The sequence below is a fragment of the Halichoerus grypus genome, chromosome 12 (assembly GCF_964656455.1).
Source record: "Halichoerus grypus chromosome 12, mHalGry1.hap1.1, whole genome shotgun sequence".
Classification (NCBI taxonomy): domain Eukaryota; kingdom Metazoa; phylum Chordata; class Mammalia; order Carnivora; family Phocidae; genus Halichoerus; species Halichoerus grypus.
Window position 1 is genome coordinate 77844843 of NC_135723.1, and position 23118 is coordinate 77867960.

The window sequence follows — 23118 nt, forward strand, 5'->3', positions numbered from 1 at the left end:
TATCTCCCCCGCTCGAGTGCACACACGCTCTCTAAATAAATAAGTAAAATCTTTAAACAACAACAAACAAGTCTTGGAAAGACTTTTCTTCCTAGACCAGATGAAAACTAATTTTTATCTAATATTTATCAAAACCAAAAGCCCTCTACTGAGCCTGCAATTCTGAGAATTTTAACACCTGAAAGCCAAACAGGTAAATTGTCACAAATAAAATGGGATGTTCTCCACATGTAGAGTATGGGCACAGCAGGCCAGCAAAAATCCCTCCTTCCCTGCAACTTGTATTCTTCCAACTACCCTGAGCTAAGCTTTAATTCTTAGTTTCTTCCAATACATACAACTTTTCACTTTAAGGAACAATAATAAACATTTTTTATTTGGTTTGCATTTTTTTGAAGTTTTATTTAAAATTTTTTATTTTAGGGTCACCTGGGTGGCTCAGTCGTTAGGCGTCTGCCTTCAGCTCAGGTCATGATCTCAGGGTCCTGGGATCGAGCCCCGCCCACATTGGGCTCCCTGCTCTGTGGGAGGCCTGCTTCTCCCTCTCCCACTCCCCCGCTTGTGTTCCCTCTCTCTATGTGTCTCTATCTGGCAAATAAATCAATAAAATCTTTAAAATAAATAAATAAATAAAATAAAATAAAATTTTTTATTTTAAGAAAATAAACAGCCAGGCACCATTTTTAACTGTGGAATAATAATCATGAATTATTCAAGATTAAATTGCATCAAGATAAACTGAGCTTTTGTACAGTTTAGATATAAAATCTCTCTGGAAAGCTAAAGAAGCTCACTGACTGCTGAATCTTTTACATTAACTGAATTTAATTTTCAAATTACTAGTTGTTTTTATGGCTTATATGATGACTGAAGAATTCTTTAAAAATAATTTAAAATGACTGAAAAACAAAGGTCTCCAATATCTATGAAATAAGTAACATATCAAATAGAATTAGAACACTTACTTTCTTCAAGAAAAAGGTTAATGGCTTAATCATTATTATCTACTCTTATCAGATGAGCTGATAAAATGAATTCACTTGGAATTTTTTTTTTCAGATTTGGGTTTCATCAATGAATGCCATCCAATAAGTCAAGCTACAGAAATCAGAACTATTTCATACTTTAGTTTTTAATAATGTCAAGTAATTTATGTATATACTATTTCAATGGTTTAAATTTGAGGGTAAAAATAAATCAACTCAATAGAACAGTAAGTACTGCAGTTATATATGCAAAAATAATTTGGAATGTGTTTAGTACATTCACTAGTTTTAAGTATCCATGCTGAAAACTAACACTGTGTTAAAATGCAATCATAACTAAAACTCAGATTGTATCCACGCTGATATCCTGGTTGTGACACTGTAGATAGTTTTCTAAGATGTTACCAATATGAGAAACTGTGTAAAGGGTATGCAGGATCTCTATGTATTACTTCCCACAAATGCATGTGCATCTACCTACAATTATCTCAAAAAGTTGTGTGAAAAGCTTGTTTTTAAAAAATCACAATGTATTTTAGTAATTTCAACTAATTGTGAGCAAAATTTTCGTTCCATTCTAGAAATAGTTTTTATTTTTCTATAATAGGACTATACAATCAACCTGAATCTAAATTTATAGAACTATCAAGTAAGCTATTATATCAACACATAGAAAAAAAAGGAAAAATTCACCACCAATACAACTGTAGTTCACCTCATGGGATCCACTAATATACTGATTATAGAAACAATTCTAATGTTGAGTTAAACTTATCACCCTTTGGTAAACTGAGTTAAATGCTAAGCAAATGGCAAAGACAACCCTATCTTCATCTTTGCCCAATTATTCTGTGATGAGAATTAAAACATAACAAATTAAATTTTTACCAATTCAATAAATTGGAATCCAGTAAGGTTTTGTGGATACAGTGTAAGACTTCAGTTATGATAACAAAATAAGCCATCTGTCCTAAGAATGTGTAAATCAAATACCTAAAACACACACAGTAAAACCTTGCAGATTCCCAACATTAGGAAAAATCAAAATGAAAATTAAGAGACAACTATTCTAGTTAAAATAGCTCAGCATCTTTTCATAGCTGACTACCAGTGGCTTTTCAATTAATATAGCCTTAAATGAGTCCCACTTTGGAAATACTCTTCCTCCCCATGTAAAAATCCTAATCCTCAATCACCTACATCCATTTTCCATGCAATCAGCATGTACTGTCTACATGTACGGCCCAGCGCTAGAGCCGGGTGAAGCACCAAGGTGTTACTGCCCTTAAGATTCATTCTCTAATAAGGGGAAACAGATACGTGGAAAATAAAAGACATTATACAATGTAAGGCAGAATAAAATGAGTGCCAAATTGAGATATAAGTACTATGCTTTAGGAACAAACAGTTCAAAAAAGAAGCTACACATTCTAATAGGAAAAGGGGGAGGTTCAAATATAATTTCTCTCAAGAAGGGCATTTATGCAGTTCTGAAAAATGAGAAGGATTAACGGAGGAAGGGGGGCTGAGAAAGATGAGCAGGTACTGTCTACATGTACGGCATGAGCAAGGCGGGGGTGTGGGTCTACAGATGCTGTGCAGACCGGCACAGCGAGTGCAAGGCACGGGGTAAGGAGGGGAGGGGCAGAGGCGGCTTGAGGGTGTGAGCGTGCCATCCTAAGTAGGGACTCTGATTTTACTCTCTAGTTGTCAGAAGTACCAAAGGTTCATGAGTGTTAAGAGAACTGCCCTGGCAGCAATGAAACACAGATACCAAGGACGAGAAACAGACATGGAGCATCCCTGCGATGTTTACACAGACCGTCCAGACTAGAGATGAAGAGCCAAACTAGGGCGAGCGCGGCTGTGGATTCGCCCAAGCTTCTTCTCTCTGAAAACACTGGGCCTGTTCCCAAAGTAGTTTTTTTATGTGTACCAATGGTCCCATTGCCTTCCTTCTTTCAAGGACCCTCTTTTTCTTGTTTGTTCAGTCTCATCCCATTGACTTGTAATTCCCTGAATCTTTGCCCAAAGCTATAGACAAGCGAGTCTCTACAGTACTTCAAAAAAGAAAAAAACTGGTGCCTGAGTGGCTCAGTCGTTAAGTGTCTGCCTTTGGCTCAGGTCATGATCCCAGGGTCCTGGGATTGGGCCCCACGTCGGGCTCCCTGTTCTGCAGGAAGCCTGCTTCTCCCTCTCCCACACCCCCCTGCTTGCGTTCCCTCCCTCGCTGTGTCTCTCTCTGTCAAATAAATAAATAAAATCTTAAAAAACAAAACAAAACAAAACAAAACATTCAACTTGCTTCTGCCACAATCTTCTTCCCTTACCATCAACCTTTCTTAGGTGACCTGGCCATACACATTGTTTTCCCAGTGACCCTGAACAAGTCCTCAAAGCCTTCAGTGTTTTTCTGCCCCATTATTCAACCGCAACCAGCTGTGCTCTCAAAGGACACCAGGCAGGCCTCTTCGTAGTAACAGAAGTAGGTGGAAGTAGGTAGAAGATATCACTGTACTTTGTAATGACTCCTCTATACTGAATCCTAGTGTGTGTGTGTGTGGGTGTGTATTTTTTTTAAGAGGCGGGCAGAGGGAGTGGGAGAGAGAGACTCCTAAGCAGGTACCATGCCCAGTGCGGAGCCTGACAGGAGGCTGGATCTCACGACCCTGAGATCATGACCTGAGCCAAAATCAAGAGTTGGACGCTTGATCCATGGAGCCACCCAGGTGCACCCCTGGATACTTCATTTTAAAATGGGTATCGAAAAACAGATGGTTCAGGAAGAAAACAGCCAGTACACTGAGAGGAATGGTTCAAAGTGGGGGGAATTCCATAACTGGAGAAGATGAAAACTTACAAAAAAAGATGGCCTGAAGGAGTATGACTGCAGTTTAACTATTTGAGAGCTCATTGGTGTGGAAGGGAACTCCAGCAGACAGAAGATCAGTGCACTGATACTACTGGGGAGTATAAAAGACAGAATTCAGTGCAATATAAAAAGTACTTTTAAGTAGTTTTTGCAAGAAAAGTGACCTGAAAATGTTTATACAGAAACTGATGATTACACATCAGAATTGTCTAAAGCCTTGATACTCAGTATGTGTGGGTCTGTGAGTAGAAACCTCAGCATCACCTGGGAGCTTGTTAGAAATGCAGACTCTCAGGCCCCATCCCAGACACTGAATCCGAGTCTGTATGCCAAGATCCCAGGGAGGTTCCTTTGATATTAAAGCTGGAGGACCACTGGTTTAAGGGAGTCTTGAAACTAGATGTGAGAAGAAGTGAACGAGGTCTTGGGATCCCTTCCAAATACTAATTTATGGAAAGCAAAACTCCCTATTCCAGAGATCTCAAAGTTGTTCCAACAGATTTCTGTCTCATGGGTCAAAATACTGTTTCTAGGTTTCATATTCTCACTTTTCATGCATAATTTTTTAATACCTTAACGCTTCAACCAAAGCTCATTCAAACATTCCAAATTTACTAACTTAAGAATTTTGTTAAAAAACTGAGTTAAAGTAGCTTACAATGGTATGTTTACAATATAGCATTAAATAAACTGGCAGAGAGAAAAATGATGCAGAAGGAAATAAGGGTAGGAAAGCAAGATGGATTTCTGTGGCTGGTATTTAAAATGCATTATCATGACTCCACTTACTAACTGAGGGCTAGATTTGGTTCCAAGTTTTCTAGCAGCTGACTCGAATAGCATGTGATATCTTCCAGAATATTCATTTAGAATGCCATGAATGAAATAGACCCCGTTAAATCTATTCCAAATGTTGAATAGAAGATTCATGCTTTATACGGAATTAATTTTAAGACTTCCTATTGCGTATTTTAGAATATTCTAATGGATCACACTTACTGACATATTTCCATTTTCTTTTCTAGACAGACTAAACAGCAGAGTGACTTGATGCTGATAAATGGTAAAAATTTATAGACAACCAATCAAAAACAAGATTTAAGAAAGGGGAAAAAAATGGAACTTACCAAATAGATTTCCTAAACTTGCATCCATTTTTATTTCAAATACTTGAGAAATAACATAAAATGTCAGTAAAAATACTGCCACAGCTACCACCAACTTTGCAGCACCTAGAAAGGGGCAGAAATAATTCAGCATGAGCTCCTGAGACCACAGAACTTTTATGAATGCATTTTCATGAAAAATTTAAGTTTATAAAAAAATTTCTTAAAACTAATAAATTTTATCTATTGGATCTTAATTTTACTTGAGTTACAACAAAAACTGCACCCACCATCTATCAAGATAAGGGATTTTCCTGATCAAAGAATTATCAGATTGGCCAGTAACCCAAACACAGGACTGCTTGACTCATCTGCCTAGTTTTCTCATGAAAAAACAAAAACAAAACCAACAACAACAAAAAACCAAAACTACACAAAAGTATCATGGCAAATGGAACACCATCAGCAAGTATGTGGGATGACGCATTCCTAACCCTTTCCAAATATAAAGGGCAACACTATACAGGGATAATACAAAAACGCTGGACCTTGTGGAGATACTACGGCAACTCCATGACGCTAAGTAAGGAACTCTCAGGTGACATATAACAGGTTTACTGTCCTATCACCAACCATCCTGTCTCTTAGAGCTACACAAGCACTCTTGCTATAGCGAACAACAAAGTGTTCATCCTTACACTTACCCTCCTGGAATCCTAGAGGACTTAATCTAGCACCTACTGCACATGCTTCATAATGTGGTTACATGATAAGCTCCATCAAGACACGCTCGTAGACTTTCATACCTTTCTACCTTTAACCATTTCTGGGTGCCTCACAGAGTTAGCGCTACCAGCTACTAGCTAGCTAACTGCTTAACAGGAATCGAAGACTTGTCTTTTTTCTCCATAGCTAGGCAAATCTAGGAAAGAAAAAAAAAAGTGCAAGACAGGAAAGGAAATGGAAAATGACAAGGAAGAAATATCCTCCCCTCTCCCCTAGGATCTCAGAGCATCTCATTAGGTTGTGCAGGAACAATACTAGTATTTGCCTGTACCATCTCCATTCCCCTCTTACCAAAAGTTTAATTTATATTGATCTAAAAGAGGTAGATGGGATCAGCAGGCATCTCTCCAGCCTTAAGGAAACAAAAGCCCAGAGGTCAGGCAACTGCGCCCGATTACAAATAACATCGCAGCAGCAGAAGGTCCAGAATCCAGGGATCCTGACGGGCCCAGTGCTTGGTACAGTACTCCGTTCTAGCACCAAATTACCACATTCTCCTAAAACACTACCAAAACTCAACTCAGTGGGTAAGGAAGAGTAAAAAAGGAACTATGTGTTCGCTCTAATTTCCTAAACCTAAAGAACTAGGACTACATCCTTCAAGGAGCGGGAAGAGAATGAACCGATGCTCTCAAAGGGCCAGTGATGCTGAGAAGTGCTGGTTTCACAGAGCTCCTCACTTCTATTTAGAAACACTCTACAAACACAGAAATGAGATGGCAGTGAGGAAGCCTCACTAACCTAATCAATCTCCGCACCTCCTGTGTCCAACCTTCTCCCCTCCAAAAATCACTTCTTATTTTCAAAAGCAACTACAAGCTGCCTACATGTTTAGTGCCTAAGAGAGCAAAATTCCAATAGGCTTTGAGTTCTTGCCCCCAAGGATCTAGCAGAGTGCCCGGACATAGTCATTCCTCTCAACAAGTGTTTGCTAAATAGATGAATGGTAAGAGGTGACACATTCCTTCTTGATCACTTAAGACCAAGGGCTGGAAGACTGTATATCACATGACAGCCTTAACCACTCATTTTCTAGCAATCATGAGCATGTGCAACCAGAGATAACTTTTCCCTGTCCCTTAGAACAGATATATGAAACATTTACTGTTTAAGATTAAAATATTAAAATGAATAAAATATCAAGGTTATAATACATGAAAGTTCTAGACTAAACTCAATACCAAGTTAGATCTGAGCCTACACTAAACAAACTGCGTACGTCATATATGTCATATATATGCATACGTACATATATACATTTGTGTATACAATACACACACACCATTTACTGAGTGCCTTCTATGGAGCTAAATGCTTTACAAGCATAATCGCATTAGCACAGCTTTCCAATGTATTATTTTCATTTTACAGAAAAGAAATCAAGGCTGAAAATCTTTTGATCACTTGCCTAAAGTCACATAACTAGTTACTGGCAGAAGTGAGTCTTCAACCAAGACCTATTCACTGGCACTGGACCATCAGAGGAACTAGAAGGAAACAAAAGCTCTAAGGCAGAGAAAAGTTTGAGATGGAGAAATGAACTGGTAATAGAATAAACAGATGGCCCCAGAAAGGAGCAGGCAGGTGAATACTAGCACAGCCTCCGTAATGTTAGAGTTCTAGAACTTCCGTTACAGAGGGGTCTCCTCCAGAGCTAGTCACCATTCAACTCTGGACATAAAGGGGCCAGACCATACCACACCATAGTGCCCATTCTTATTTTTTTGCGGGGGGGGGGAGGGGGGGGCGGAGTTTTTAAAATTTTAATCCTTTCAACAACTTTACAAGGTTTTGTTTTTTTTTAATTTTTTTTATTAACATATAATGTATTATTTGTTTCAGGGGTACAGATCTGTGATTCATCAGTCTTACACAATTCACAGCACTCACCATAGCACATACCCTCCCCAGTGTCCATCACCCAGCCACCCCATCCCTCCCACCCTCCTCCACTCCAGCAACCGTCAGTTTGTTTCCTGAAATTAAGAGTCTCTTATGGTTTGTCTCCCTCGCTGGTTTCGTCTTGTTTCATTTTTCCCTCCCTTCCCCTATGATCCTCTGCCTTGTTTCTCAAATTCGTCCTATCAGTGAGATCATATGATACTTCTCTTTCTCTGATTGACTTATTTCACTTAGCATAATACCCTCTAGTTCCATCCATGTCATTACAAATGGCAAGATTTCATTTTTTGATGGCTGCATAATATTCCATTGTGTAGATATATATATATATATACCACATCTTTATCCATTCATCTGTTGATGGACATCTAGGCTCTTTCCATAGTTTGGCTATTGTCATAGTCCCCATTCTTAACTTTCCATGAGACTCTCTCTTCCTTCTAGCCATGGACTGCACTAATCTGAGTGTGTCCCTATTTTTCACAAACCAAAAAGCATACACTTTAGACACTGTTGCCTTACTGTAAAAATAAAGGCTATAAGAATATTTCAAAGCAACCAGATTTTCTTAAATTAGATGAGATAAAGCACACTAAAGGCAATAAATTAACAGCTAATCTTCTCTTTGCTCATCAAAACCAATCCCTTCAAGACCTATACTAGGAATACTGCCAAACATAAAACAGATACTCAATGAATAATTATTTATCAATTAACCTTGGAAGTGTCAGAATCAGAGAAATGAACTAAATGAAAATTTAATTTCAACTAGAATGAATGTAGAGTTATGTGAGGAAGAGAAAACTTGTATTTCAATCACTATGTTTAATTAATGTACTTTTAAAATCATGTGGAGACACATGATCATCAATAGTCAGTCCTGCCATATTCAAAGATCATTAAAAAAAAGACACTGTAGTATGTTTTTTAAACCACAAATAAGCTCTTAGTTTCTGGGAATATTTTCCTTCAACAACTGAATAGCTACTCAAAAAAAGGACAGTTTTGTAAGTTCATGACCAAAGGGTCCAGATTTCCAAATTTCCACAAGGGCATCTGTGAACCCTGGTATCTCTGCTTAACGAGCATGATGTTTAATCACCTGCACCTGATTCCACAGAATGACGACTGAAGCACGAAGCCTCGTTTTGTTCACCCGCCTTGACTTTAGACACTTCTAAGAGATGCCCCCCCGTAGGAAAATACTTGGCTTGCTGGTGAGAAGATGAGAATTACAAGAAAGACTATCTTGACTTTGAGAAATTACAAGTTACCTTCTATGTTGGAAACACACATAGTAGAAATTTCTACGTAAAGTGTGCGTTTCCTCTAGGGCCTTGGCTGTGCTGAAGGAGGGGTGGCGCTGGGAGAAAACATTTTCACAATCAAGGCAGGAAGAGGTCATCAGCATCTCCCATTATTTATGCAACTTTATATAATGTTTAAAGATAGTTCCCTTAATACTATGAACATCAAGCTGTGTTTTGCAATTTCCTCAATATGCTTATCTTAGACATAACCTCACTTATGCAGATTGAACTCGAACCAGCAAATATTCACTTAAGCAAACATACATTTTACCGAATTGTTCACATACACTAGTTTCCAGTTTCCAGGTAAGTACATATATAACAAAGACGTAAGCTTCTTCTAAACTTTATGACTTATTTTTCTCAAAAAGCAAGAACTTAGCAAAAACAAAAATCAGTCTCCTTATTAGGTTATCAAAATTGTTACTTATATGGGCATTTTATTCTATTAGGCAAATAAGCTTAATGTGTAAGAACATAAACATTAAAGCCGTAACTTAAAAAAATTTCGTATAAATAATTTTCACAAGTTTGTCCAATTTGTGATTTACTGACTACATAAAAAAGTAGGCGAAGTAGTGATTTAGTCTGTTATACATATATATATCAGCTTTGTTCTTAATATAGAAAAAGATTATTTACTCTCTCTTTTAGCCATTTAAATAAACAAATTATGTGAAAAGTAAAACTATTTCTACTGAATTAAGTATCTTACCTGCTACCCTCATGTTTCGTTCAGTCTATGGCACTTTTCATTAAACAACCTCCTAAAATCAAAAGAAAAGGCAAACATCATTAGGTCTAGAATAAGCATTCCTGCCTAGATTGAGTTTGACTTGAAGTATATATAATAAACTAATTAGACAAATGTCATGACATTTGTGTGTGTTTCCCTCCTAGGAAATTACTCAAGATTGGTGAAATTTTATTTTATTTATTTTTTTTTTTTTAAAGATTTTATTTATTTATTTGAGAGAGAGAGAATGAGAGAGAGCACATGAGAGGGGGGAGGGTCAGAGGGAGAAGCAGACTCCCTGCCGAGCAGGGAGCCCGATGCGGGACTCGATCCAGGGACTCCAGGATCATGACCTGAGCCGAAGGCAGTCGCTTAACCAACTGAGCCACCCAGGTGCCCAAGATTGGTGAAATTTTAAAAAGAAAATGAAAAAGCAAGTAAATGAGTTTGACAGGAAATTCATGCACAGGTTTAACTAGACAGCTGCCTCAGTCTACTCCACCTACGGTATAGGAAAGGAATTCAAAAGAAAATTTTGATTAATGTATCTGAGACCTTTGTTTTAGATTGTCCTTGATATTGATGTTTCAATGCTGATGTCTGATCTAGTAATTCACAGAATGTTTTAAATAAAAATAGGAGCACACCCCTGAAGGACACAGAAAGGAAGTGAACCATCCAGTTTGTTCATTCACCAGTAAGAAATAGGCCAGGGTGGGGGTGGTGAGCATCCAAGAACCAGTGTTCTTAGGAGAGCTCCCTTTCTTCTGCCCAATTTCCCCTGAAGAAAATATCAACATTTAAACTAATAGCAAATGGAACATTATTGATTTCTTTTCCTCTGTTATCTGAACACGTTGCACATAATACGAAAAGCCAGTGTTATCAATCTATTTAAGCTAACTACTTATCCACAGGCTAGGGAAATACTAAAAGGAAACAACAGATACTAAAGTATCCACAAGCCATCACATAAAAGCAGGAAAAAAAAAAAAATCCTTGGCTTTTCAAATGAAATCCCTGACTGGTTTTAAATCCTCTTTTGACTTCCAGCAAAATGGAACACTACACGCTCACAACACTCACAGACCTTTCCTCCCAGTTAATATTCCAAAATAACTTCGCTCTTATCCGAATGTGGCCTAGAAAATTTCTTTGGAAGTGAGTAAGCAGTTGGGCAGACGCGTGCTGTTCTTTTTCACTAGTTCCATTCCCTGCTGAGGACCCCTGCACCAGCGAAGTCACCGCCTCACAAACCCACCCCCTACTGGCACGGTCCCATAGGCCTGCTTCTACACTCATACTAACAGGACTGCAATAAGCAACTGCAAATGTCTAGCGGAATTCATGTTTTCTATTAAATTTCTGAGAGAACATTTCATAAAATCTCTAAATTAAAATCTCATAAAATCTCAGCCTAACACATTTTTAGTTTGCTTACGACAAATTAATGACGCAAGAGTACAGATCAGCATAAGGAAAAAGTATCAAATATATTTGAGAGCAAATCAAGGAACGTGTTTACAGTATGCTAATTCCAAGTCATCCCTAACTTGTCTTCTTAGGATGACATTTAAAAAACAAAGAAAATCATTGGGCGCCTGGGTGGCTCAGTTGGTTAAGCGACTGCCTTCGACTCAGGTCATGATCCTGGAGTCCCTGGATCGAGTCCCGCATCGGGCTCCCTGCTCGGCAGGGAGTCTGCTTCTCCCTCTGACCCTCCCCCCTCTCATGTACTCGCTCTCTCTCTCATTCTCTCTCTCTCAAATAAATAAATAAAATCTTTAAAAAAAAATAAAAATAAAAATAAAAAACAAAGAAAATCATTACATATAATCATCTCAAGGAGAAAAAAAGCAGAAATTTAGTGGAATATACCTGGCACAAACCTCAGGCTGAACCTCCAAAAATCAAGCAGGGATAAAACAGCTTCACAGAAAATTAACACAACAGTAAAAAAGTAAAAAGTCCTGGGCTAGAAATTCACAGCTCTTTAATCCAGAAGCAACAGGTGGAAGAATCTACAGTTTTTCTGATACATTCATTAAAAATGTAGAGATATAGAAATTGGAGCTATTTACCAAAACTAGAATACTGGTGGTAGGAAGTGCACTTTTAGGATAGACTAGAAAAGAACAAAACCAACAGAACAGACAGCCCAGAAATGGACCCTCAACTCTATGGTCAACTAATCTTCGACAAAGCAGGAAAGAATGTCCAATGGAAAAAAGTCTCTTCAACAAATGGTGTTGGGAAAATCGGACAGCCACATGCAGAAGAATGAAACTGGACCATTTCTTTACACCACACACAAAAATAGACTCAAAATGGATGAAAGACCTCAATGTGAGACAGGAATCCATCAAAATCCTTGAGGAGAACAGAAGCAGCAACCTCTTTGACCTCAGCCACAGCAACTTCTTCCTAGAAACATCGCCAAAGGCAAGAGAAGCAAGGGCAAAATGAACTATTGGGACTTCATCAAGATAAAAAGCTTTTGCACAGCAAAGGGAACAGGCCACAAAACCAAAAGACAACCGACAGAATGGGAGAAGATATTTGCAAATGACATAGCAGATAAAGGGCTAGTATCCAAAATCTATAAAGAACTTATCAAACTCAACACCCAAAAAACAAATGATCCAATCAAGAAATGGGCAGAAGACATGAACAGACATTTTTCCAAAGAAGACATCAAAATGGCCAACAGACACACATGAAAAAGTGCTCAACATCGCTCCGCATCAGGGAAATCCAAATCAAAACCTCAATGGGATACCACTTCACACCAGTCAGAATGGCTAAAATTAACAAGTCAGGAAATGACAGATGTTGTCGAGGATGTGGAGAAAGGGGAACCCTCCTACACTGTTGGTGGGAATGCAAGCTGGTGCAGCCACTCTGGAAAACAGTATGGAGGTTCCTCAAAAAGTTGAAAATAGTGTTACCATACAACCCAGTTAATTGCACTACTGGGTATTTACCGTAAAGATACAAATGTAGTGATCCGAAGGGGCACAGGCACCCCAATGTTTATAGCAGCAATGTCCACAATAGCCAAACTATGGAAAGAGCCAAGATGTCCATCAACAGATGAATGGATAAAGAAGATGTGGTGTATATATACAATGGAATATTATGCAGCCATCAAAAAAAAAAACACAACAAAATTTTGTCATTTGCAATGATGTGGATGGAACTAGAGGGTATTATGCTAAGCGAAATAAGTCAATCAGAGAAAGACAAGTATCATATGATCTCACTGATATGAGGAATTCTTAATCTCAGGAAACAAACTGAGGGTTGCTGGAGTGGTGGGGGGTGGGAGGGATGGGGTGGCTGGGTGATAGACGCTGGGGAGGGTATGTGCTATGGTGAGCGCTGTAAATTGTTAAGACTGATGAACCACAGACCTGTACCCCTGAAACAAATAATACATTGTATGTTAAAAAAAAAAAAAAAAAAAGATAGTAGGAAGGGAAAAATGAAGGCGGGGGGGATCAGAGTGGGAGACAAACCATGAGAGATTATGGACTCTGAGAAACAAATTGAGGGTTTTAGAGGGAAGGGGGGGGTGGAGGGATGGAATAGCCTGGTGATGGGTATTAAGGAGGGCACGTATTGCATGGAGCACTGGGTGTTATACGCAAACAATGAATCATGGAACACTACACCAAAAACTAATGATGTAATGTATGGTGACTAACATAACATAATAAAATTTAAAAAAAGGAACAAAACCTGGGGCGCCTGGGTGGCTTAGTTGGTTAAGCGACTGCCTTCAGCTCAGGTCATGATCCTGGAGTCCCTGGATCGAGTCCCGCATCAGGCTCCCTGCTCAGGAAGGAGCCTGCTTCTCCCTCTAACCCTCCCCCTTCTCATGTACTCTCTCTCATTCTCACTCTCTCAAATAAATAAATAAATCTTTAAAAAAAAAAAAAAAAAGGAACAAAACCAAAAAAACCTCTGATAGTACCTTTGCTCCCCAAGAATGTAGCCGAAGTCAAAACAACAAGTTTCAGTGTGTTAAATAAATGCTCAAACCCAATCAGGCTGCTAATGTGTAGAAGCGCACAATCATCTGAGAGTTTGCTGCAAGGAGGGCCACCACGATGCCCCTGGGCCACGGAACAGTAAGTATGTGACCTGGACTGCAGAAGAGAGCCCACATTAGGATCTCAGACTGACGTCCTGAATTTCTTTGAATACCTTGTCATTTAAACATTTTCTTTAACCCAACTACCTACTTTGCTCTAATTTGGTCAAGTTTTTTTAAAATCAGGCCTGAATCAACAGGCCTCAACCTAGAATTAATCAATTTGAGAACAACAGATAAAACCACAGGTCAAGTGATACTTTCATTCTCTCCTTGAGAAGCAGACTTGAGTTACAACAGGTGCACGACAAGAACACCATTCTACATCAACTAAATAAGCCATAAAAACAATTATTTACCAGAGGGGAAGGTCTTGTCAATTAAAATAAACTAGGTAATGCACTCAGCAGTGCTTTTTGTACACATTCTTATTTTATGTAATCTTCCCAGCAGCCCCCTAGGTGTAGTGCATGTTTTGATGGCATTACAAATGAGGTCAAAGGGTTTGTCTCAAGTCATACTAAGGGTAAGAAGCTGATAGTACAAATACACTTCCCTCTCACCTCAGCAGCTCACTGACATACTCTAATAGAAGCAACTTGCTGACCAAATTCCATGCCAATCAATGTGGCTTTTGTAAATTGCTCGGGAATTTGTTAACCTCTGCTGCCAACTAGCCACTCCAGAGATTTGACAGTTCGTCAAAATGATTAAGCACACGTATTAAAACACCCCTCCAAGACAGAAAGAAGAAAATGAAGCATACAAAAACACCCACTGATGGATTCAGTATTAACAAGCCACAATCAACTAAACCGGAAGAAAGTACTATAAATCCTTCTCTGCAAATATAAAGAAACCATCACTTAATTCAATCCAACTTTAATTCGTTGCTGGTCAAATGGCAATGTCACATGCATCAACGGAGTGAAGTTCGGACGACTGTAATACTCATGCAAACTAGGGCTTTTCACAAGGACGCAGAGAAACAAAGGTCAGTGCAAGCAGATAGATTTCAGTACATTTAGGCCCTGTGATGGCTACGTTTCATGCGTCAACCTGACTGGGCCATGGAATACCCAGATATCTGCTTAACCGTTATTACGGGATCATCTGTGAGGGCGTTTCTGGATGAGCCTAACATCTGAGTAAAGCAGGTGGCTCTCCCCAACAAAAATCCGCCTCATCCAATTGGAGGCCTGAACAGAACCAAAAAAATCTGAGTAAGGGAGAATTCGCTCTCCCTGCCCACACAGTCTTCCGCCTGGAACGTCATCTTCAGCTGCCTTGGAATCAGGACTGAAACTCACACGCGGGCTCTGCCATTTCGCGGCTGGAGGAAGACTCACTGGCTCCCCCAGCCGCCTGGGGCTTCTCAGCCTCCACAACCACAGCAGCCAATTCCTCATGATTACCGATCAGTCTTAGGTCTTTTATCTCCTCTCAGTGCAGTATCTCTAGAGAACCCAGCCTAATAACAGGCTTCCTCAAAATCAGAACGTTAGAGATTACATTTTCAGTCCTAGAGCAGTTAAAGAGGGAAATGAGCAAACACTGAAAACAAAACGACTCTACACCTAATGGTCATGAGGGTGAGTGACTCTCCTGTAAGTTACAAACAGAAGTATGGCGTTAAAAACAATTCGCGAAAATACCCACACTTATGCAAACAAAACAGAGCAAATGTTGGCAAACTTTTTTGTAAAAGGGCCAGACGGTAAATATTTTAGGTTTTGTTGCCCATACATACAGTCCCCATGGCAACTACTCTGCTTGGCAGTTGTACCTGGAAAGCAGCCATAGACATACGTAAACAAATGGGCCCAGTAGTGTTACAATAAAGCTTTATTTATGAACGCTGAAATTTGAATTTCATAAAGTCTTCATGTTACCAAATAATACTTTTCTTTTGACTTTTTTCCCAATCACTTAAAAACATAAAAATCTATCTTGGCTCATGAGCCACAGTGACCCATGGGTCGTAATTTGACAACCTGAGACAGAGAAATCAAAAGTAAAATTTAAACTAAAAAAAAAAAACAAACTTTTAAAATAGACCATGCTCTAATATTTCACCATTTCTTGCAGGGTTATTTGCAGGACCTAAGTTCCACAAGGCTCCTATCGGTCCTCTCAGAAGTACTACTACCGATGGAGGACAGATGAAACCACCCCAAATTTTGTGTTCTGTATGCGTTCATCATACAGTTTCTTACTCCCCTGGTCTCCATGGAAAGAAGCAGATACTCCATGAGGAACAACATAATGGATCCTCTTGAAAAGGAAGGAAAAAAAAAAATCCTCCCCTTCCTATAAATGAAGCAATCCATCTATAGCAAAAACAGGTATAATCTAGACTTTGGAATGTTTTCCAAAGCAATCTGAGCAGGTATAAAGAAATGGATAAAAATTAATGTTATTACAACCCATTTCATTAACTGTAAAATTATGTTGGTGAAGAAAACTGACACTACTGTTTTCTTTACATATGTATTTAAAAGTGATTATTTTTGTGATAGGCTTAAAGGGGGTGGGTGTGTATCCGATGTCTGATCAACTTTTAAAATTGCAAATATTAAGCTTTCAAAAATCTTTACTTTAAAAAAAAAAAAAACCCAACAAACTATCACTATAGTAGCTGCAGACTGCTATCAAGTACCCTGTCTCACCGCACACTCACCCTTGCCAGGCTGGATACATTTTTGAAATAACAAAATGAAGAGGGGTGAGAAGACTGCATTCATTTGAAAGCACCAGAACATTTAAAAACTGATTATGACATCTGAGCTGCTCTCATTGTGTTATGAATATTGTGAATTTAATAGAATTTGGTGTTATTAAAACTGAATGCTTAATAGAAAAAAATCTCATTACTAACTTCAGAAAGTATTTCAGCACTAGTAGGCCACTCTGATTCTCAATCCTAGAAAATGCATCCATTTAAAAGAGTCTACCACTTCAACATACACACGTTACACACCTTTTAAAAACTGGGTAGGTTTAACCTGGTAATAATTAAAGGAAAAAAAATTTTTTTTCTTTGAGAGAAAGAGAGAGTGCATGCAAGCAGGGGTGGGGGTGAGGGGCAGAGGGAGAGAATCTTAAGCAGGCTCCAAGCTCAGTGCAGAGCCCAATACAGGGCTCGATCTCACAACCCTGAGATCATGACCTGACCGGAAATCAAGAGTCAGACGCTTAACCGACCTGGCCACCCAGGCACCCCAGAGGAAAAATTTTTTAAATGACTACCTAACAATTAGAAAAGTATCCCAGGTTTTTAAAGGACCAAACTAACCTTCTTTTGACTAGAAGAAAAAAGGAGCAAAAAATCCACACACTCCTGGGAATGGGGAGAGGAGATCTGTATGGATTCTATAATGTCAAGAATAACCATTTTTTTCAAATGATCACTGAGGAAAAACATGAATGTAACTACTCCTTCTGCAAAGCGGCTTTCAAAAAGGTGAGACTGTAAAGCAACAGACCAAAACTTAAATAATGGCTCAAGAGTACCAATAAATAAGTCTTTCAGAAAAGAATTTTAATTTCCTATTGAAAACGTTGGGAAGAGAGGGATATAATCTATGCCTAGATTTTTTACGTTATTTGAACTACCATCAAATGGCTTTTCTTATTTTGTAATGCATCATATTCAAAATACATTAAAAAGAGGATTAGTAGCTAATTATGGCTAAAAAACAAACAGAATTAAAAGCATACTATGAAAAAGCACAGATGAGCCAGAAAGTGTTTCTAACTCCCCTCCAGAATGCTAACCAATGCTTAATATGAAGCATACTGGGATTGTTCTGGGTGAATTTTGCTTTCCTCCACAGTCCACCATAAATACCTACACCTCGTTTTTAGTTGGTTCTCCAGGCAGGGAATGGAGAGAGCAACCCTTTGAAAACTTCTACCTGATCTACAGCAGCTAGATAAAATGCCTTTCTTCTAACAATGAAATATGACGAAGTATAACTGTAACAATCAACCTGTCTCTCCATGTACAAAAGCGAAGGTGCCCTGCTAAGTAAAATCATGCCCGTGCCTCTCCTAGATCAACCTCACCCCAAAGACTCAACGGAGGGAGAAGTAACCACACCTGGCAGACCACCCACACTACATCCTAAGAGCAAATGTATTTCAACATGATTCATCTCAATGTTAAGGATTCCCTAGTCCAACTCCTTCAACCAATGTGAATTAGCTAGAGATCTAAAGTTCTTACCTCTTCAGAACTTTGAGGTATCAGATTTCGGAAATATTTCAGTTGATCAACAAGCTTTTTAACCACATTTTCTGTAAACACTTCAGGTGATTAAAAACTAAATGGACATGTGTTCTGCTTCCCCTCCCAAATCTAACAGGGCTAACCAACCTCTTCCTGACAAAAATATTTCATTTTCTAAGATGATACCACTGAAGGAAGCACCATAAGTAGGTGGGGTTGCTCTTTGCTGAATGCTCATTAGTGGAGAAAGGTTTGTTGGAACCCACGGGCATTCTGTCATTCAGTACCTGATACGCCACAAAGGCCCTTCTTGAGTTGGCAGCCAGAGTTCAGGTTTATTCAGAGACACACTGCTGTTTACCCTGATTATTACCACTATATCCTGTAACTACTCAAGATCGGATAGTAGATGGCTGGTATACATGCATATTATCACCTCCTGGCATCAAGAGGGACTCTCTAAAAGAAAAAGGGTGATAAGAAAGATAGAAATCAAATGATCAAGCCACACATGATGTCAATGTGACATTACATTAATATCTCAGTAATTACAAAATGGAAATCACTAAAGTACAAAGAAACTAGAAATAAGACTTCTGAACTGAACTATCAACACATAAATGACTGGAAATGGATAGGATGAAAATGATATGGGGCCAAACTAGAGTGCATTACACCCTTCCATCCAGCTACCTTGCATTTTAAAACAAGTCATCAGTATCATCTTCATTACAAATAAATGTCAGGTAAGGACACCTTACATTAAATCGTATTGTAAACAAATACTTCACATGGTAAAAGATCTGAAGAAATGCTACACTGTAATTCTTGTATCTCATAGCTTCCATGACTCATAATAATCATTTACCTTAAGAGCGGCCTGTGGTTCCTGAGGCACCTGAGATGATTTTATTGATTGTAAGGTATACACTACTTCCCTCATTCTAACATGTCCACTATAACATGTCTTAAACTAGGATGAGGTTTACAATCACATTTTCCCCCATGGTAGTATATAAAATAATGGTGTACCTTACAAATATCTTAGATTCAATGAAACAGCGTATCTGGTTCTTTGAAGCCCTAACTACAATGTAACCCACAGCACAGACACCACGATTATTGGTGGGCTTTTTAAAATGCAAATTCCTGAGCCCAGAATCCCTAGGAGGATTAAAACTCCTGCATGTTTAATGAGCTCCCCAGGTGGTTCTCACTCTCACTCAGATCTGAGAACTTCAGATCTACAGTACAGCAATCCAAACACACAGAGAAGTTTGGAGATGGGGGGGGGGGGCACATCAAGGCCAAAAAAGCCCAAAGGTAAAACTTATAAAACAAGAATTTCATTATTTCCTTAACAATGAATGGAAATCAGCCTGACTCTGGGCCAGGTCTCCTGTTGGGGTGAGGAGGGAAAAGCAGGCAGTGAATAAATCTGGAGACAAGTACTGAGGAACAGAGCAGAGAGAACTCTTGTTTGCAATGGTTACAACAGTATTAGATTCAAAATTACCCAAATGTTTTCTTGCAGTTTTTCCTCACCCACCAAAGCAGAATTTCGCTTAAAAAGTTATAATCCAGTGGAAGAAATCAAATGATCAGATTTCTGTAACTGGGAGCACCAACATGCCAAAAACAGAAAATGACACTTAGTTCGGCCTGCTCCTTCCGAGTTCTACAACTGCGGGTTAAACAGCTGTAATGTAAACCACTTAATCCCACACGGTACCATCCAGGAAAAGAGAGATGGACTGACAAAAATACCTATCATTGAGAACAAGGGCAAAAATAAAACTGAATACATTTAACATTCTTAAAGCTGAAAGGTGCAAGACCCAAGAACCAACCAATTTTGACCCCAGGTCTCACAAAAATCCAGCCAGCTCAGAGCTTCGGATAGTAGCGTACGTTTGTCTTGTACTTAGTCCACAAGGATTCCTGTCCTTGGGATCACGTATCTGGCTTTTAAGCAATAGTTCTGCATTTAGTTGATTCATGAATGGCATTAACCAAATTATTTAATTCCATGCAAGGCCTTATTTTCTTAATTTGGGGAAATTGAGCAAGATTCCTAAGATATTTAAACTTTAAGAGGTTTTGTGACTTTTATTCCGCTCCTAAAATACAGTCAGCTGAGTTTCAGAGGAGGAAATTAAGTGTTCCAGTTCTTCTAAGTTTCCACTGCTTACCCCACTGGTATTTTCATTCTCTTTTTCATTGGCCTCCTCCATTTCATTGAAGCTGTTCTAAGATGACTTACATTTCCCTTATTTCTAATCCAATTAATTTTTCATCTACTCTTTATGATTTTTCCAGTTTTACTCTGGTGAGTTTTTTTCTGATTTCTTTCTTTAGGAAATTGAATTCATTTAACATAAAATTTACTATGTTAAAGCGTACAACTCAGTGGCATTTAATACATTCACAGTGGTGTGCAGGCATCACCTCTGTTGAGTTCTAAAACACTTTATCATTCCAGAAGGAAACCTCATACCCATTAAACAGTTACTCCCCATCCCCTCTTCCCTTGAGCCCCTGGCAACCATTAGTCTGCTTTCTGTCCCTGTGGATTTACCTGTTCTGGATATTTTATATAGATGGAGTCCTATAAGATGTGATCTCTTATGTCTCAGTTCTTTGACTCAGCATGGTTAGAGTTCATCCGTAGGACAGCATGTAAGAATACTTCATTGACTTTATGACTAAATGATATTCCATGTATGGATGCATTCCACATTTTGTTTAGTCATCCACTGATGGCCCCTGGTGAGTTTTTGTGTGCTAGGGAGAAAAAGTTGCAGGGACATATGTGGTAAAAAAAAAAAAAAAAAAAAAAAAAAAAAAAGACTGATGACCCAAAACTGAAACTACCACTTTTTGCCATTCAACAATCTCTTAACCCTTTGTCCCTCTCTCCAATTACCTTCCCTCATTAATGTATCTTCATTAATTATGAAAGATTAATTACCAATGCTTAAGGTAGCAATCCAAATTTTGTAATTGTAATAAAATATCTATTAAGTTTATTTTGAAAGCCACTTTAACCCAGGGGTGCTCAGTCTTATTCTGATTCCCTTTTGAAACAAAAGTCCCCTCCCATGGGGATTTTGGAGGATCGCAGACTGTGGCCTATGGCCTTTTTAAGAAGCCTCATTTGTGTTTGATTCTAAGAGATCCCCTGGTTGAGAATCACTGCATCGGACTCTTTATTTCTCACTATCAAGAAATGCTAGTCTTCAGCGAGCTGAGAAACATTACATGGAATTTGTGAAACAAAGCTTCTAACACCTGTATAAAATGGGGGGGGGGTGGTAACTTCAGTAAACAGCTAAAGAACTCGAGACTGGCAGCCTTAAGAAAGAGGTACAATTAATGATATGACCCAAACTGATGCCGATTCTGCCAATTTCTTGTTGAAGAGCATAAACTATTTATTTTCTAAGTTAAAATGGAGATCTCTTTGTACTCTATAATGCACGGTATGAATATCAGCAATGTTTCCAAAAACTTGGTAAATCTGACTGCATACCACTAATCCCACAAGGTAGTCAAGGGTCCAAGGGGTCTGGCATCTACTGTCACCGTCAACCTTTACTTAACCTCCAGAAGAGTTCACATTTTCAACTGTAAAAATCAGAAAAACAGATAAAAGGACTTACTCTTTGGCTTGTGAGAAATAAATGTGCATATGAAAGCATACAGCACAGTGCCCAGTAAGCAATCTAAAATTACCTAGTATCGTATCTTGTATCTATATATTTCTGACTAAAGAAAATAAAAACAAAAGGTTCTGTCGATTAGGCAGCAGCTCTCTATTACATGAAACTTAAAAAAAGTAGGGTGGGGGGAGAAGATGATGAAACACAGCTGGTAGATCTCAACCTCAAATCATCAATTTGTCATTATATTATTTAGATCTAGGGTCACTAACCATGGTACACAGTAGAGAATTTTGAAGACGGGGAAAAAAATGGGGAAGAAAAAGAAAGAAGGAACAGCACATTCATCATTGACACCCAATATCAATGAGCTGGAAGAATTTTAAAACTGAGAAGTACCTCCAGTTTAGGAGACGCTAAAACTTTACTAGTGAGCCAAGACGGCCCTCCACAGAGTACAAATGCAACATCCAGTTCCACCCTCGCCTCTTCAGAGCACTGGGCCCGGTTTCCGACGGCGAGCCGGGGCCCCAGCGAGCCACGCACCCAGGTGCAGCCCCGGCTGGGGCGCCGAGCCGAGCGCCAGGTGCAGGCGCCGCCCCGCCCTCCGCGGACCCGGGCAGGGAGACGCCGAGCCGGGGAAGCACCGCCGCGGCGGCGGCCCGAACCCCCGCCAACCGTGCTCCGGGGGCCCCGGTCCTGCCCGCGCTCGCCCCCCCCCGCCCCTCCCCCGCAGGATGCGCCACGACCACCGCGGCGCGCCCCGGGGCCCGCCCCCAGCCGGCGGGGGCCGCGTGAGCGGAGGATGAAGGTGAAGGTGCGTGTCCGGCTCCCCCTAGACGCCCACCATCCCTCCCCGCCCAACGCCGGGGCTCTCTCCGCCTCCCCGTCCGTCTCACCGGCCTCGCGCCTGCCTTCCGGCCTCTCAGCGGTCAGTCCTACCGGAGGCCGACGGCACCCACTGCCACTGCCGCCGCCGCCTCCCGCTCCCTCCTCCGCTTCCTCCCGGGCTCCTCCGGCTTCCCCTCACCCCCCGAAGTGGCCAGGAGGAAGCCAACTCACTCGCCGCTGGGCCTCCTCCCCGCTTCCCCGCCGCGACCAATGGGCCCCCGCCGCCGGGAAGCCGCGCCCGCCCCCTGGCGGTGGAGGACCGAGCGGGCGCCCGGCCGGCGGGCGGGAAGGGCCGGCGAGCGGAGGGAGAGGTGGGCCCGGCGGCCCCCGCCCGGCGCTGAGCTATCTGGACTTGCCCCAACGTGGGTGCGGCAGCAGCGGTGGTTGGCGGTGGCTGGCGGCGGCTAGCACCCGAGAGTGGGAAAAAGGTGTCGCGCCCCCCTTCCCTTCATTCACACGCTTTCATAATCCTGACCTTAAAGGAATTTAAGATAACCAGCCCCATTCTAGAGAATCGATTCTATGAGGTAGTCTTAATCA

The 23118-nt window shown here is 40.1% G+C and overlaps 1 protein-coding gene across 3 annotated transcripts in view; it reads right to left on the reverse strand.

The window, feature by feature from the left end:
- The window catches only part of FAM3C (FAM3 metabolism regulating signaling molecule C), a 53352-nt gene extending 30512 nt beyond the window's left edge, over positions 1–22840 (reverse strand). The window contains exons 1-4 of one of the 3 annotated variants that reach the window (XM_078059505.1): positions 22587–22737; positions 20604–20809; positions 9678–9729; positions 4986–5090 (exon numbers count right to left, since the gene is read on the reverse strand). In XM_078059505.1, coding sequence (XP_077915631.1) covers positions 4986–5090; positions 9678–9690 — 118 coding nt within the window. In that variant the 5' untranslated portion in view covers positions 9691–9729; positions 20604–20809; positions 22587–22737. The other 2 variants (XM_078059504.1, XM_078059503.1) reach the window with 2 other exon arrangements.
- Between the last annotated feature and the right edge of the window lie 278 nt (positions 22841–23118).